Source organism: Podarcis tiliguerta (assembly GCF_965153285.1).
Source record: "Podarcis tiliguerta genome assembly, chromosome: 13".
Classification (NCBI taxonomy): Eukaryota; Metazoa; Chordata; class Lepidosauria; order Squamata; family Lacertidae; genus Podarcis; species Podarcis tiliguerta.
In genome coordinates this window covers 19159937-19177994 of record NC_139546.1, presented here as the reverse complement: position 1 = coordinate 19177994, position 18058 = coordinate 19159937, and the positions used below count along the sequence as shown (strand labels likewise).

The window sequence follows — 18058 nt, the reverse complement described above, 5'->3', positions numbered from 1 at the left end:
AGTAAAAAAAACCTGCCATTCTCACATCATGGGTTTGCATGTCGTGGTTTACTGCAAAAGAGCAGCGTGTTAATTCAAGTGATGAACCCAAAGGGGCCAGCTTTGCGTGATGTATGAATGCAGGGTCCCTATCTGTTGGTCCCAAACCAGCCAATGGCCTGCGTGCTTTTTCAGTGAAGTCAGAAATCCCATACCCTCCAACATTTTTCCCGGTGAAAATAGGGACTTCCTATTCCGTACCCTCCAACATTTCTCTGATGAAAACAGAGGTGTCCCCTTCAACATTTCTCTGATGAAAATAGGGACGTCCTAAGGAAAAGCGGGACATTCTGGGATAAGATCAGAAACTGTGGTGGCTTCTGTAAATCTGAGACTGTCCCTGGAAAATAGGGAGACATGGCGGGTCTGAAATCCTCACTCACTGCGATGTGCGAATTTAGCCAGTACGTGTCCTCTTAACATACAAGAGTTTATAAAGAATAAGTGTTTCAGAACCTTGGTTCCCCTCTGGCTCTTCAAGTAATGCTATCAAATTGGCAGAACGTCAGGCAACATTTAACTTTCTGTTGAGGTTGAGGGAGATTTGCCAGAGAGGCAGGAAAAAGGAGAAACGAATTAGGCACTCAGACCTGGAAGGAACAGCAAAAGTGAGGAGAGCCCACTTGACCAGGAAATGAAATGAGGAGTGTTGAACCAGGACTTTAAGGGGCTGAGATGCAGATTTGAAACCTGCCTCCTGTCAGAACTGAAGTAGGCTTTTACATGCAGGTACAAGTACCCGCTGAGAATATGCTTTGAAATATTCATTTAAAAGAAATGTACCTTTAAAAGACAGCATATTAAGCAGAAATTCCAAAGGTGCTGGATGTCTCCCACCATATAGCCACGATGGGGAAAAGCCAAACCAGTTGAACTTCTGTGTATCACAAACTTAACAGACACAGCTGCCCCTGCCTCTTCCTCTGTTTTTAACCCTGGGCAGCTTGTTCTCTGCTTTCAAAATGCCACAACAAAAAGGGAGCCTTCAAGCTACATTTTAGCGCCTTGAAAACAACAACGAGAACAACAGCAGCTAAGTGGCAGGTAGCAATTTAACAGGAAAAGCCTCCATCTGTTGCCCTTGTGTCTGGCAGAAGGCATTTAGAAACTCGGTAGCCCCTCCAGAGGAAAGAAGAAAAGGAAAAGATGTGAACTCTGCCAGGGGGGAAGAAATGTCATCATCGTCTAGGTTCTTTTATACTCTTTGGCATGATTAGCTGAAAGCGCTGCAATGCAAGTGAGCTTCTAACCTTGCCTGCTTTATATGGTTTTAAAATCCATTCCTATGCATTTCTGTTGGTGTTGCTTCACACACAGAGCATTCTAACTTCAATTGGGAGCAAGAAATATCTGCAGTGGACCATTAAGAAGGTAGCCCCTTGATGTAAGGAACTCACCAAGGCAATACAGTTCTATATCTGCCCAACTCTACATAAATAAGCAGAAGCAGCAGTACCATGGCTGCTAGGAAAACCTTTCAGCTGCCATCTTACACCCACAACCATTTCACGGCAAACAAAATGACTGCTCCGAGAACATTTTCCCACGATGCATCAGAGAGCTCTCTCTGAGGCAATACTTCCGCTCTTCTCTATATGTGGTTTTGGTTTTTTCCCCAGACAGACAAACAAAACAAATTCTGGTCCCATCACAAAACTGGGGTGCACACCGTTCCCCTACCGGACTCTACCCTTGGTATTCCTCAGCACGGAGGCAGCAAAGCTTTGGGTCACACCCACCAGACTGGTGCCATCCACCTCGACGATAAGGTCGTTTACCTGGATCCTGAGGGAGAAAAAGGATGGAGAAAGTTAGAAGGGGACTGACCATTCAGTTGTAATATATATGTGCACAAAGCCAAAGTAGAGGCCTTCTGCATTCTTTAGCTATCGGAAAGCACATCTGTGCCAAACTTGCATATACAGCGGCACCTAGGTTTTCGAACGTACAGTGGTACCTCTGGTTACAAACTTAATTTGTTCTGGAGGTTCGTTCTTAACCTGAAACTGTTCTTAACCTGAGGTAACACTTTAGCTAATGGGGCCTCCTGCTGCTGCCACGCCGCCGGAGCACAATTTCTGTTCTCATCCTGAAGCAAAGTTCTTAACCTGAGGTACTATTTCTGGGTTAGCAGAGTCTGTAACCTGAAGCGTCTGCAACCTGAGGTACCACTGTAACCCATTCTGGAAGACCATTCCAAGTTCCAAAACGTTCGGAAACCAAGGCACAAAGTTGGCTGTCTGCAAATTCAATTGGGAAAACTGAAAAACACGCAGCAGAAGCCGTTCGACTCCTGAGGCACATTCGAAAACGGAAGCATTTACTTCCGGGTTTTCAGCATTCGAAAACCGAAACGTTCGTCAACGGAGATGGTTCGAAAACTGAGGTACCACTGTATTTTTAAAACCCAGCGAGCATCATGGAAGATGGCCACGTTCTCATTTGTGGAGAAAATAGAAGACGTGGGGTTTTTTAAATCAATCTGCAATACTGCGGTTATTTTTTATCAATCAGTTCTTAAACACTTTCCCATATATGAAGGGCTTCATACTCTCTTACTTAGTTGCCAGTAAGTTAGAATGCAACATCGCGACATGACTTGCCCAAGGTAATATTTGCTCTCCTCTGTTCAAAACCAACATTTTTTTTCACTATAACACACACACACTCACCCAATCCCCATACACAGCTCTCTCTCTCTGTGTGACTTTAAGGTACTGAGAAGGACATTTCTATCGCTCTTTGCATTCATGCCACTACAGTTCACAATGCAAAGGCAGAATTGCCGCCACCGGGACACTCTTGTTAGAGGGGGCGGTCTGGATGAGCCTGCATAGGCCTCAACAAGTAATTTCCACGGGAAAAGAGAAACACTACTTTTTTCCAAGATTAAACAGAGAAGCAAAATAAAAAAGCAGATGAGCAGGTGGAAAAGAAAACCCAGGCAGGTCAGTTTTAGAAGAGAGCAGGTGGCGTCCACACATTGTTTGACCAGAGGTAAAAAAAGCAAAAACAAGAACATCTTGAGCATGCGAAAGATCCTTTGCCAGATGCAACTTGGTGAGCGGTTTCTGTAATCTTACCAAGCGTTCTCCCATGAATACCCCCTGTTTATATTTCACTGGTGCCCCTGGAACTGGGCAGGCAGCCATGTTTGTTGCCATGACAGCGAGCGGCAGCCCTGCTGGCATTTCGCACCAGAGTTGCTTCTCCTCTCCCCCATCGCCACCCCTTCATTTCTCCCCCCCCACACACATTTCAATTCTGTGAGAAAACACACAGGGAGCATTAAGGCGTTCAGTTCCAGCAAAGAGACAGTGGTTGCTTCTTGATTTAAATTGGTGGCCTGGGATGGGTACGGGCTGGTTAAGGATCTATTATTGTAACATTCTGTGTCGTATCTATTTATTTCAGCTTCTGCCCCTTCCCAAAAGCTTCTGCCCCTCCCCCCCTTCATGATGGGGAACGGCACATGTAAAAGGCTAAAATACTGCTTAAAAACTTGGAGCGAGCAATCAATGAAAAGCATGCCAGCCCTGAAGCATTTCGACCTTAGCCCCTAAAAGCCCATTCCAATTAGGTTAACAGCATATAGCAGGATTGGCGAACGTCTAGCCCAAATTTGGCCTGCGAAGCTGTTTTCCCCAAACCATGCCCGCCTGACCCATATACAAACTTAATTCGTTCTGGAGATCCATTCTTAACCTGAAACAGTTCTTAACCTGAGGTACCACTTTAGCTAATGGGGCCTCCCGCTGCCGCCGCATGATTTATGTTCTCATCCTGAAGCAAAGTTCTTAACCCGAGGTACTATTTCTGGGTCAGCGGAGTCTTTAACCTGAAGCATATGTAACCTGAAACGTCTGTAACCTGAGGTACCTCTGTAAACAGCGCCGCAGAGCTGGGACCACAACGGTCATCTAGTCCAACCCCTTTCAACGCTGGAATCTTTTGCCCAACGTGGGGCTCAAACTCATTACCCTGAGATTTAGATGTGTCATACGTGATGTCAGGATTGACTGCGCAACCAAGTTCTCCGTTGCAAACTTGATCGTGCAGCGAATCCCTGCAGCAAGCAGGTTTGAAATCGCTGCCGGTGGGGATGGTATTTCAAGCCTGCCGGATTGGCTGCGAGTTCGAGTTCCCCACGCGGATTGCACCTGCCGAGCCAAGGACACAAGAAGAAGAGCCCCGCTGGGCCAGACCAGAGTCCAGCATCCTGTTCTCAGAGTGGCCAAGCAGATGTCTGTGGGGAAGCCTGCAAGCCAGGACACGGGTGCAACAGCAGGATTGAATTGAGAGAGATCCAGAGGATTGATTCGCCAATGGAAAGGCCTAACTACCGCTTAAAAGAATCTGAGAGCAAATGATTGAAACGTTTTGCAGGAGGAGGGAATCATTTATTTATCATATACTGGAGCACCGCAGAAAGACACGCCAGAGTGCTCCATCTGCTTTTCGACTGTACTGGGACCTGACAGGGTCTGCTTTGTTTTGAATTCTGCTTATTCAGCCTTGCGTTTAAGCCAATAGCCGCAGGTGACAAGAAATCACATGCAGGCAAGTGAGGAGGCTGGTGGAGGGGAATAGATGAAGTGCCCTGTCCATAGCTGTCAGCTTACAGATTTGAAAATAAGGGACCAGCAGCCTTCAAAATAAGGGATCGGCAGCCAAAATAAGGGATTTTGCTTGGCTTATGCATGTCGGGGCTGCCGTCGTCCTGGCACGAGGAGTTCCATTGTACAAATAATAAATTATTATTATTATTATTATTATTATTATTCCATCGGCCCTTCCCTGCCTGAGAGAGAGGGAGGGAGGAAGAGAGACTCTCACCCGTGAGCCCGGCATGAGGCCGTTGCGGTGCCGCAGTGGCCGCTGAAGCGCCACCCTTCTGCGTCCCTCCCCATCCCCTTCTCTTCCTCCTCCCTCAGGCCGCCTCTTCAGCCGCCTCCAGCTTCCCCTGGCAGCGCGGCGGAAGTCTCGCAAGAGAGGGGCTGCCTGCCTTCAGCTGCCACCCGTTTCCTCACGATGCACCCCTGAGGGGGGAAAGGGAGAGACGGGGACCTGGCAGCTTGTGCGTGCGCTCTCTTGAGGTAGAAGACCCCGAGCCGCTGCTTGCCTCCCGAGCCGGGTGAGCATGAAACCCGGGAAATTTAAGGGACATCATCAATCCGGTACAGCAGCGGGACACAGGGCTGGGATAAGGGAGTTTCCCGCCAAATAAGGGACGGTTGCCAGCTATGGCCCTGTCCCTATCAGGCTGTCAGAGGAGAGAAGTCCTTCCTCAGAGCCTTGCACAGAAATGCAGTGTGCCACTGATGGAAGGCCCTGCTCATCTCTGCCTCTTTTGTACCTTGCCCTTTGCCCCTTCATCACAGTTCCTCATTCTCGTGAGCCCTGAGGGTATTTTTTTTTAGCTTTTCTATGAAAACAAGCCAAGTTGAGGGGGAGCAGGGGAGGGTGAAAGGCATGGAGGAAGTTTCCAAAATGATTCTTGCGCAGTTCTAGAACTCAGGGCCACCCAATCCCATCCCTTGGCAGCGGGTCCCGAGTTCAGAACAGGAAGATGTTCTTCACACAGCTAAGCCTGCGGACCTCTCTGCTACAAGGTGCGCAATGACGAACGACTGGACGCGTTCCAGTGGCGAAATCAACAGATATGACAGGAAAATGGACCCCTTGCATTCAGTAATGGTGTTATGCCTCTGATTAACAGCTGATGGGTATAAACAGTGGAAACTGGATGACATTGTTTGACAGAGACTTGGAGCATCTGACAGGTTCCCTTTGGAAGTTTGGGGCTGATTCAGAAAGGCAGCAATAATTTACAATGCTCCTTGTTTATTTCACAGCTGAGGTGATTTTAATCTGTTTTAATATTTTAACTTTTGCATGTTTTAAAAGTACAGTCGTGATTTTTTTCTTGATTTTATTGTTAACCGCTTTGAGGTTCTTTACAATCAAGCAGTGCATAAATTGTATGAAATGAATGAATAAAATGAAAATAAATAAATATCCATGTAATTACCTTTCTATAATATCAAATCCCACACCTTGTGATTACTCAAACACAAAACGCATCACAAATGCCATAACTCATTATCTCATTGCTGTCAACCCATGGGATTCTTTATTCCTTGTACAAGGCCATAGTCTTCAAGGTTTTAATTGCTCTCTTCATACTACAGATCTTCCAGCGGTGATTTCACCTCAAACTATTTTGGGCAGAGAGGGAATCCTGCAATGGCAGGTGTAAGCCCAGCAATTAAAAATAGCACAGCAAGGTGTGTACAGTTTGACTTCCTTTAACACGAAAATGTTTTCAGGGTTCAAAGCTAAACCGAAGCAGGTTACACTGCTCAGGAGATGCTACTGATTAATCAGAAACACGCCTTTTTAATTTTCACTGGGTAAACAAAATTATAAATCATAGGACATGATCCAACTGTTATTTCAAGAAGTGTTCCCCTAGTTGTGACCTACAGTATTGAGATCAAGCATCTCTGCTACGTTGTGGTCACGTATAACAAAGCCACCCAAATCCATTCTTCTTTCCAAAGCACTTTTGGAAGGGGGAAATTAAAAATGGAGGCAGGGGGTGCAGTTTAAGAGAAAAACAATTGGCAGGTGAAGGGTTAACCTTCCAGAAAACTGTCAACAATGGATAAGGTGCTGCTGCAACAGAGAATGCTTTCTGCCATCTTAAAAATTTGCTCGGGGAAAAAAGGTTGGCTCTTCATTGCAGAACAGTACGAGAATTGTTGCTTCGACATATCATTGTTTTATGATATGTTCGGGTCTGTTATGAAACCGGGAAAGCAGTTGGTTAAATAACCCTGCCTTCCACAAAAACATTCCATCTCTTTATTTATTTCTTCTGGAAACAAACACGCAGCCCTCAATACATTTATAAGGGAATCAAGTCAGTAACTCAGTAAACTGCCCTTCAACTCGGTGCTTAGGATCACACTGCCTGGCCGCAAACTAACACTCGCTGCATGAGAGCATCCCCGCCATGCGAAAGTTTTTGCCTGCTGAGAATTCTGTTTGCTCTCCCATGAACAAGCCAAGAAAGTTGGAGGGAACAGAAAAACCACAGGCATATATATATATACACACGCACACAAGATGGTGAAGGAAGAGACTCATGTCACATCAAAACACCGTACATTTAAAGCATGTTGCTTTCCCCGTAGAATGGGAGAGCTGGGAACTGTAGCTCGGCAAAGGGCCAAACTACAGTTCCCAGGATTCTTGGGGGACAACAACAATGCTTCGTATGTACAATGTGTGTGTGGCCTCTGGAGGCCTTTCCTCTCCGTTCTTTATCTCTCCTTTGCAGATTGTTGTCCCTGCTGCGTCCTTTCCCAGTTCCTAAGGAAAGCTAGGAATTTTCTGAGCAGAGGGGTAAAGAACGGATGCAGAAAGACAGAAAGAAGCTCCTTCTTCACTCTGTGTATGTGTGACGTTTATCCCCTCCAGCTTTCTCTGCCTGTTGAAGAGGAAGGGGGAAAGTACTTCATAATTTTCAGCAGAATTGTCCGCTCTCGTACGGTGAGCGTAACATGTTTGAACATTGAGTATAATCTGAATGCTCCCTCTCCTCCCATGTTTCACTTCCAAAAACAGATAAGCACTCATCATCCACCTGCGTTCTCAATTTCTTTCCCAATTTCTTTGTTTTCTCTGTTTTTAGTTGTTCTTATCTGTCAGCCGCCTTGAGTCCCTGTCTGGGAAAAAGGCGGGGTATGTATGATTGCTTGCAAGTATCCCTTCACCCAGAGCTGGTTTTCCCAAACTTGGGTCTCCAGCTGTTTTGGGACTACAATCAGTGCTGGTTTTACATATAAGTGAAACAAGCTATAGCTTAGGGTCCCACTTTCTTGGGGGCCCCCAAAAAATCGAAAGGAAGAAAAAAATGTATTTCACTATTAATATACTTCTTAATTGTATTTCAGTTCAACAATTACTTTGATAAAATACATATTATGTGCAAATGGCTTTAGATACCTATTAGGTCCATAAATTACCATATAGCATACTGTATTTTTCGCTCATTAAGACACACTTTTTTCCTCCTAAAAAGTAAGGGGGAATGTCTGTGTGTCTTATGGAGTGAATGCGTGGTCCCTGGAGCTGAATTGCCCAGGGGCTAAAAGCAGATTGTGCTTTTTTTTTTTTTTTTTTTTTGAAAGAGGGAAGGGGGTGTTGAAACAAAGCCGCTGAGCAGCTGATTGGCAAGCGATTGGGAGGGAGATAAGGGATGCTAGCGATAAAGGAGGCTGCCTGGGAGTGAGTGGGGAGGTAAAAGCCCATGGATCCTCAGGATTTTTGCATTGGGTCACCCCAAATTCACCATCAGATCACATAGCATATCCATGGCTACAGCCTGCACCCATCTACTGTTTTGTGGGGCCACAATGGCACAAAAACGTGGTTACAAAGCACGGATCCACATGGATCCTCGGGATTTTTGCATTGGGCTACCCCAAACTCACTGTCAAATCACATATCATGTCTGTGGCCACAGCATGACCCACAAAAATCATACATCCACTGTTTCATTCAGAATATTATTTTTCTTGTTTTCCTCTAAAAACTAGGTGCGTCTTATGGTTGGGTGCGTCTTATGGAGCGAAAAATACGGTGTATTCAACACAAAAAACAGTGACAATCTGTTGTTGACAAAGGACAGCTGGACATATAAAGGGCACCATTACCTTCAGTAGCTTAGGGCCTCATCAAACCTAAATCCGGCCCTGACTACAATTCCCATCCCACTGGTCCTGCTAGCTAGGGATGATGGGAGTTGTAGTCCAGCAACAGCTGGAGACCCAAGTTTGGGAAGTGCGGACCCAGAGACATGGAATGCTTGCTTATGGTAGCTTTATGAGCGCAGAGAAACACATCACATCACAGCTGGCAGGGTTTTTCTTCCCCCTGCTCCCAGTACCCCCTTCTGTGAGTCAAAGTTAGGGCGTTTGCAGTGGGTTCAATGCCAACCAGAGACTGACCTGCCATCTCGGTGAGCTGCTCCTCCTTCTGTCACCGTCTTGACAAAGATGCCAAGTTTTTCTAGGCCCATATCAGCACCGGCTCCCATCCCGATGATGCTGATTCCAAGCCCCTCGGAATCTGAACGAGGGAAAGCAAAGGGTGATTTTCTTAAGAACACCAGGTTCCAGAGGAGTTACCAGAATTAGGTCACAGGGCAAGTTGGACAGCATATTGCAACAAATACAACAGATAAGCACAAGGATGTCAATAAAAACACCTTTGAACTACTAAGTCAGACAATCACAATGCTTTTCACATTGTAGATGTAAACTAATAGCAGGGAAAATGGGTGGAAACTTCTCTGCTTGCATTGCGGTGCACCCTGAACACGGACCGGACCACAGGCAAGAAGATCCAAGCATCGCCCATGAAATTAGAAGCAAAGAAGAAGAAGAGGAGGAGGAGGAGGAGGAGGAGGAGTTTGGATTTGATATCCTGCTTTTTCACTACCCGAAGGAGTCTCAAAGCGGCTAACATTCTCCTTTCCCTTCCCTTCCTCCCCTGCAACAAACACTCTGTGAGGTAAGTGGGGCTGAGAGACTTCAGAGAAGTGTGACTGGCCCAAGGTCACCCAGCAGCTGCATGTGGAGGAGCGGAGACGCGAACCCGGTTCCCCAGATTACGAGTCTACCGCTCTTAACCACTACACCACACCAAGAAAACCAGGACATGCAAATTAGGGATGGTTGATGTATCAGTGCTTCAGGTCCTAAGGATTAACATTCTTGGTGGTAGGGTGGAGGAAACATTGCATTAAAGGCCTTTCCCTTATTTGTTGTTTATTTCCCGAGTTGTTTACTTTCCTTGCTTTGACCACATCCCAGTTTCTATGAAAAATTAGCTGTTAAGGTAAGAAAAAAAACCCAAAAGGATAGGACAAGGTGGGTGTAACAGGTAGCCAGGTTTTATGAACAAACACAAACACATACATGCACATACACACACCCCTACAAGTGGTAAAGCTTTGCTGCTAACACAGCTGTGGTCATTCCTGCAGAGGAACAGTTTGGCCAATATGGTCAAGGTGTTAGTTACCTCAAGAACAGATAACTTCACAACTCCATTACAGTGGTACCTTAGTTCTCAAATGCCTTGGTTCTCAAACAACTCGGAACCCAAACACTGCAAACCCAGAAGTAAGTGTTCCGGTTTGCGAACCTTTTTGGATGCTGAACGTGCTCTGTTTTGAGTGTTATGCTTCCATTTTGAGTGCCACATTTCCGTTTTGAGTGTGACGCTGAGGTCTGTCTGTTTTTGCTATTTATTTTGTGTTTTTGTTGCTCTCTCTTTTTGTTTTGTGTGGAACCCAGTTCAGCTACTGATTGATTGACTGTGTGACTGTAGTACATTGCTTATTGCTTTCATTTTATGGATCCATGGTCTCGTTAGAGAGTAAAATTCATGTTATATTGCTGTGCTAGGGGTTGTTTTTAAAAGTCTGGGACAGATTAATCCGTTCTGCATTGCTTTCTATGGGAAAGAGCGCCTTGGTTTTGGTATGCTTTGGTTTTGGAACGGACTTCTGGAACGGATTAAGTTTGAGAACCAAGGTACCACTGTAGTCCACAAGCTGCCACTAGGCTGCCCATTATGCCACTGGGCTCAAGGTTTTTATTTTAGCATTCAAAGCCCTATACAACTTGGAGCCAATTGTGTTCCTCTAATGGGACACAGTTTAGAGTCCCATATGCTTAGATGTGCTTGACATCAACTAGATACTAGGATTTTAGTTTTGTGGCTCCAGCTCTATGGAATCAGCTCTTGATCTCCTTTCATTTTTACTCTTAGGCAGCTATCAAATATCAAATAAGTTCTCTCTCTCTCTCTCTCTCTCTCTCCAGTGTGGTGTAGTGGTTAAGAGCGGTAGTCTCGTAATCTGGTGAACCGGGTTCGCTTCCCCGCTCCTCCACGTGCAGCTGCTGGGTGACCTTGGGCTAGTCACACTTCTCTGAAGTCTCTCAGCCTCACTCACCTCACAGAGTGTTTGTTGTGGGGGAGGAAGGGAAAGGAGAATGTTAGCCGCTTTGAGACTCCTGAAGGGGAGTGAAAGGCGGGATATCAAGTCCAAACTCTTCTTCTTCTTCTTCTTTTTAAACAATGGCTTTCCCTGAAGAGTGACTCAGCCATTTTACATTGTATACCACAGGACACCTGGGTTTTTAAGATCTGCTTTTCAGATGGTTATGCACATTTTTGCTACCTATTTTGTTGCTTTTTAAATATTTCCGTTGCACACACTGCTTCGAAATCACTTTTTGGGGGAGACAGTTTGTAAATCCTTAGACAAACAAATAAATAAATAAAGAAGGGAGGGAGGGAATGTAAAGGCTGGTGTTAATGACAACGGAATGCAAAATACCGTCTGGGACAATTTAATTAGAATGTAAATGTATGCAAAATTACCCTTCTCAGCAGCAGTAGCTGGTGATAACACAGTAATCTCAGCATCCCTGAGTAAATCAGAGCTTAAATGTATGTGGAATGAACACGGCCGTGACACTTCACAGCGGCAGCGGAGGGTGACAACAAAATCATCTGAACATTAGCACTTGCAGTGGGGCTAGGAAACCATTGTCGCTATTCAGGCCCAAATGGAAAGAAATGAACTATTGGATGCATTGCAATTCAGTGGCCAGGCCATCCCTCAGCTGAAAATCTCTGACAAAGACCTTCCTGGGTGATGTGTGTGTGAATGTAAAGAAACACCTTACTTTCCAACACATTCCCCAGCTGGCTGAATCAACAAATAGGCTCCCACCTTCTCCACTCCAGAAAAACCATTTTTACCTCACATCCCTACCAGATTTCTCCATTACCTTTATCTAGTTCCACGGGAAAGAGGTCTAGCCTCTCCACCCGCTTCTCGAGTTCATACTCTGCCGAGGCAGCCATGGGATCAACATCTTCGTTCCGCCGGTCATATTCCTCGTTGGAATAGGTGCTAAAAACCTGGACAGAGAGAGAAAAGATATGAACACAATGGCACAATGGAACACCGTAACGGAAGCCAGAGCGCACGGAAATGCTGTTTACCTTCCCGCCGCAGTGGTACCTATTTATCTACTTGCACTGGTGTGCTTTTGAACTGCTAGGTTGGCAGGAGCTGGGACAGAGCAATGGGAGCTCACTCCGTCACCGGGATTCGAACCGCCAACCTTCCGATCAGCAAGCTCAAGAGGCTCAGTGGTTTAGGCCACAGTGCCAGCTGTGTCCCTGGACTAGATGGGACACTGGCCTAATCCAGCAACACTCTTCTTATATTCAATTCTCTCTTCTTATGTACACACACACACACATACATTGTCCGTTAAGAAAAGCACTTCCCTTTGTCAAGTTCTGTGCTGTGACAGGGAAGTCTCTTTCTCCATGTACAGCGCGGAAAACACAACTTAGGAAGTCAGGAAGAGATCACAGGAAGGAAAATTCGAGACACTGAACAATGGAGAAAGGAGGTGATTTTGGTGTACTTTGGATGGGATTCGGAGGGAGACCTTAGTGACAGCTAAAGCAAGGAGTGTTCAAAATCCTACGCCCATAGCCTTCGACAAACAGGGCTTGATTCCTCGTTCCGCCATCTCACAAGGCCAAACTGGCTCTCACTTCTTACCTCCTAAGTCAGAATCCATATTTATACATCCTCTCATATTCACACAAAACAGTCCTTATCCCTGGGATGAATTTGTAATGAATCTGTTCAGTATTTAACCTTTCAAACTCCCCACTTCTATCGTTCTAGAATTGATAATTGCTTTTATTGCAAGCTGACTTCTGGGTCTGCCATACCAAAAGTGCTGGTATATGCTTAAATAAAATTTGTAACTTGTCCTTAATTTGAGCAATACCGGATAAGTGGCGTTAATTCGGTTTGACATGGTACATTGATTTGGTAAAGTGACTAGTTGTTTGAACGCAAGGTGAATTCAGTTTGCAATGCTTTGACTGCTGCAATGCACTCTACGTGGAGCTACCTGTGAAGGTGACTCGGAAACTACAAGTAATCCAGAATGCAGCTGCCAGACTGGTGACTGAGTGCGGCCACTGGGACCATATAACACCGGTCCTGAAAGACCTACGTCGGTTCCCAGGACGTTTCCAAGCACAATTCAAAGTGTTAGAATTTGAGCTGAGGTAGAAAAATTGTGAACTCCTCTCTTTGCTGCTACATTTGTTTTTAGGTAGACAAACTTACTAAAACTTTGGACATCTGAATTGTTTTATATGGCACAGCAATCACTTCTCTACCAAGGACCAAAATTAAAGGCTTAAAAATGACCCAAGAAGTTTCTTCTCCAGCTGATAGGAGTATCATTCTAGTTGCCTTCTCTTTCTTTTATTGGCTAGATCCACTTCCCTAAATTACTTCATTCATTCGTTTAAAACATTGAAAGGCTGGGGCAGGCTAGTTTCTTGCTGAATGAATGAGCAGAATTCGCGTTTACACCATTTTGCCTCATTTCTCTCGTTGTAGAAGGCAAGAGGCTTGCAAATACAGATTATGAACCCATGGTATCACTCATGAGTTTGTTTGTTTTTGTTTGTTTGTTGCAGGGCTCCTTTGCCCTCTGAACAGGCAAAACCTTAGTTACCAGAAAGCCCCATGTAATCATGAATAAGTGATATCTCTTCTCTTGTTTTGCCCCCTCGCATCCATCTGTAATTACAACACGAAATTAACTGATGGCATCACTTCTGCAGCACCTCTGTGTGAGTTGCCAACATCGCAGACAGTTGACACCTGAGCACAGATGCAGGGAGGTCACCCCAATCAACCCCTCTACATGATTACAACCAAGACTTGTTTCCATGGCCCAGGTTTGCTGTTTCACTGCACAATTTAGAAACACAGAGTGAATGAATAACCCACCTGGTACTGTATTTAGACCATTCTGTGTAAGCCACAGGTCGCCAACCCAGTACCTGCGGGCACCAATGTGCCTTTCAGTACCTCTACTGCAGCTCATGAAAGTTCTCCGAAAATATCCTCTCGGAAATCCCCTGTTATGCATTCAGTGGGGTCTGTGCCTGAGCTTGAGTCTGGACTAAGGATTCTGAGCCCCTGTGTTCTGATTCGATACATGATATCCAATCACAGAACATTTCAGGATTTGGGCCTCTGCCATTGGCCCTTAAACTCTGAGTCATGATTCGCAGCTTGGAAGTTTAGACAGCCAATCACGTTGGGAGTGGGAGTGGCCCAGGCCTTCAGAAATGTATATAAGCTGTTGCTTTGCCCCTGTTGTTCAGTTCTGTTAGTTCAATAAAAGTTCTTGATGTTATCACTGTGTCTTGACTCGAGGAAACCCACCTACACTTCACACTTCACCCACCATGCATGAGACTGCTTGCTCTTTCCGGTCGGCATCTCCTATATTTAACATGCCTCGCTCAACATGTCCACTTGACCTTCTGTTCTGAACAGAGACGCAAAGAGCATGTGGGTGCCTGTTTTCTATTGAGAGCTGCAACAGTACTGTCCAATGCCCTTTTAAAGTGCCTGTGTGGGAGGGAGCGTTATTGGGTTATTTCTATCTTGATTGTGTATTTTGTGTTTTTACATCGTAATTGCATCCTGTGAACCGCCCTGAGACTTGCGGGTATAGGGCAGTATACAGACTTAATAAATTACAAGAACAATATTTTGTCTTTCTGTCTCTTTTTCTGCTCTTTTACACGAGGCAGCCATTTTATGTTATGCCGCATCCCCTACGTCAGCCATTTTGCGAATGGTGCCCACGGAACTGCCTCAAAATTTCAAATGTACAGTGGTACCTCGGGTTACATACACTTCAGGTTACATACACTTCAGGTTACAGACTCTGCTAACCCAGAAATAGTACCTCGGGTTAAGAACTTTGCTTCAGGATGAAAACAGAAATCGTGTTCCGGCGGCGCGGTGGCAGCAGGAGGCCCCATTAGCTAAAATGGTGCTTCAGGTTAAGAATAGTTTCAGGTTAAGAACGGACCTCTGGAACAAATTAAGTACTTAAGCCAAGGTACCACTGTTGCCAACTGGCCGAACAAACAAGCAAACCTTCTGACGTCTCCAGGCATTGCAAGAAGGATTTAAATGAACATGTGGAGGGATGGGAGTGGGCACCAGGACCTCAATCTTTTGCTGTTACTTGAATAGTCCTCATTCCCCTTTCTTCCTTAAATGCTCTCTCTTGGGGCCATTCCAAGGCATTTTGCTATCTAGGGCAAAGCACAAGACCAAGTTTTCCCTGATCCACATACAGAACCTGAGTTGATTCATAAAGGTAAAGGTACCCCTGCCCGTACGGGCCAGTCGTGTCCGACTCTGGGGTTGCGCGCCCATCACGCTTAAGAGGCCGGGGGCCAGCGCTGTCCGGAGACACTTCCAGGTCACGTGGCCAGCGTGACGAAGCTGCTCTGGTGAGCCAGCACCAGCGCAGCACATGGAAACGCTGTTTACCTTCCCGCTATAAAGCGGTACCTATTTATCTACTTGCACTTAAGAGTGCTTCCGAACTGCTAGGTGGGCAGGAGCTGGGACCGAATGACGGGAGCTCACCCCGCCGCGGGGATTCGAACCACCGACCATACGATCAGCAAGTCCTGGGCGCTGAGGTTTTACCCACAGCGCCATCCGTGTCCCACTGAGTTGATTCATAGGGCAACCTTAATTGACTTGAACGTTACTTCAACACAGGTGACAAGACAGCATCCTCCACTAGCTTAGCAGATGAAGGGCAAGCCGACTGGCACAACATAGCTCTTTCCTCCAACGCCTTATGGCCACTCCCCAACCCCCAAGAATGCACCACCTGAGGCGGCAGCTTCACTCTGCCTAATGGCAGGGCCGGCCCAAAACCTCTCCTACATTTGTCCACCCTTTCCTGCCTTCCTTTCCTAGATGAAAGGACGAATTCTTTCCCTTTAGCTTTCTCGCTCTTTCCCCTTGACTTCAGAAAGCTCACGTCTCCGCCCCACCCCGCCAAACACACGCTTTGAGCCCTCCGCAGATCCCGATTTAGCTGCCATCCCTGTACGTACGCTTCCCCACTTAGGAGATTCATCCCCGCCCCTCTGCAACTTCCATCCTCTTCCGCCTCCAATCCTCTCAGGCTCGCTCTATCCTGTAATCAAAGCCGCGAAGGCTGTCACAGCCAGAGACAGAAAGCACGAAAACACCCCACTCCCAAAACCCACGGCGGCATCAATTAAGCCTGCCCCTGCCTTGCCTTTGCACCCACCACCTGTGATGCCTAGTCAAGGACAGGGAGTGGGGGGCCTCACCACACTCAGTCCCATCTATGGATGCAAAGGAACACGGAAAATAAAATAGGAGGAAAACACACGCTTTCTGAGCTCGTGTGTGGGAAGAGAATGGAAGTTTGGAATAAATATGAGTGCTGATTAGCCCCGTCCCCCCTGCCTCTCAGGGTTTAGTAAAACCCTCAGCAGATCCGTTGGGCTCAGAAAATTATTACTCAAAATAGACCTGTCAGGAGATTAAAACGCAGCTGGGAGAGGGAGCGCAAGTGGTTTAGGCGCATTCATGGGATTCCCCCCCTAGATTTCCTGTTTTCGAACTGTACCCATTGTGCAGAAATTGACAACAGGAGAGCGAAAATGGATTCTACGCGCCCTAATGGTGGCCAAGGGACCACACTGATGAATTGAAAGAATAAAGATACGGGTCCCCTTAATCAATGGTTTGACAATACGACAACTTTGGCAGCATATGAAAAGACAGCTTGGATAAATACAATGATATCTGGAATGAAGTTACACAGAATGTATTAGTTTATTGACAATTTCGTGTGTATTTGGCTAATAAGAATATGCACATCTGTCTATTCTTGCACAACAGTATTTTTCTTTTTTTTCCACTCTCACTCTTTCCTTTCTTTTTTTTCTTACTCTACCTTTTCATAAATGAAATTCTTCTAATGAAATATCAATAATAAGAAGAAAAATCCTATTTTTCCTTAGGCTGTCATTTTTTTAGACTGTCATTTTCCTCTCCACTCCCATGTCAAGGGCACTCTTGCCTATACATATGTGGTCTGGAAGCAAATCCCTCTCTCGTCAGAATGGGTAATAGTCACTTTTATTTCATCATTTCATTCTCTAATAATACATAGCTGGGCTCACTTATGTGAGCCATCTCTTTACACAGTCTGAGGGGATTTCTGATGCAACACTACACTCTCTGCTCAAGTGATTAACAATATGGCACCCACCAATACATCCTGCTGCGCCCACAACAGGTTTCAGTAAATATCTCCTCAAAAATCCACAACGCATGAGAGATTGTTGGCTCTTGCTGTTCAGTTCGTGTTAGCACTGACTTAGCCTCTCCTACACTGAACACATCCTCTTAAACATACCCAACCTTCACCGGATGCCAGGATTTGCTGCCCACCCTCTCATCTGTTCCAAACACAACATGTACGGCTAATGTATGAGGAGGGGGACATGTAGTGCCAGATTTACATATGAGCTAAACAAGCTACAGTTTAGGGCCCCACTCTCTTGGAGGCCCCCCCAAAATTAAAGGGAAACAAAACTGGATCTACATTTCCAAAATGTAAGATAAAAATCAAATCAAATAAAACTTACATACAGCAACAGTGTTTTGTTGGCTTCTATGATGTAAGACATGAGCCCCACCTGCTAGCCTGCTCCCTAAAATATCACTGGTTTGCTCATTTCTATATACTGCACAGTGGTACCTTGGTTCTCAAACTTAATCCATTCCAGAAGTCTGTTCCAAAACCAATTTCACTATTAATATACTGTACTTCTTCTTAATTGTATTTCAGTTCAACAATTACTTTGAAAAAATACATATTTTGTTATATGCAAATGGCTTTAGATACCTATTAGGTCCATACATTGCCATATAGCATATATTCAACAACAAAAAACAGTGACCATTTGTTGTTGACAAAGGACAGCAGGACATATAAGGTCCCCGTTACCTTCAGTAGCT

General features: G+C 45.5%; 1 protein-coding gene and 1 long non-coding RNA gene across 3 annotated transcripts in view; both read right to left on the bottom strand.

Moving 5' to 3' along the window:
* The window catches only part of LOC310661902, a 150450-nt gene that overhangs the window by 68048 nt on the left and 64344 nt on the right, over window positions 1-18058 (bottom strand). The window lies entirely within an intron of this gene.
* Window positions 1-18058, bottom strand: part of PPP1R9B (protein phosphatase 1 regulatory subunit 9B) — a 75957-nt gene that overhangs the window by 26107 nt on the left and 31792 nt on the right. For both annotated transcript variants that reach the window (XM_083408387.1, XM_083408386.1), the window contains exons 3-5: window positions 11916-12048; window positions 9057-9177; window positions 1720-1824 (exon numbers count right to left, since the gene is read on the bottom strand). In XM_083408387.1, the coding sequence (XP_083264513.1) occupies window positions 1720-1824; window positions 9057-9177; window positions 11916-12048 (359 nt within the window). The remainder of the gene's footprint in view (window positions 1-1719; window positions 1825-9056; window positions 9178-11915; window positions 12049-18058) is intronic.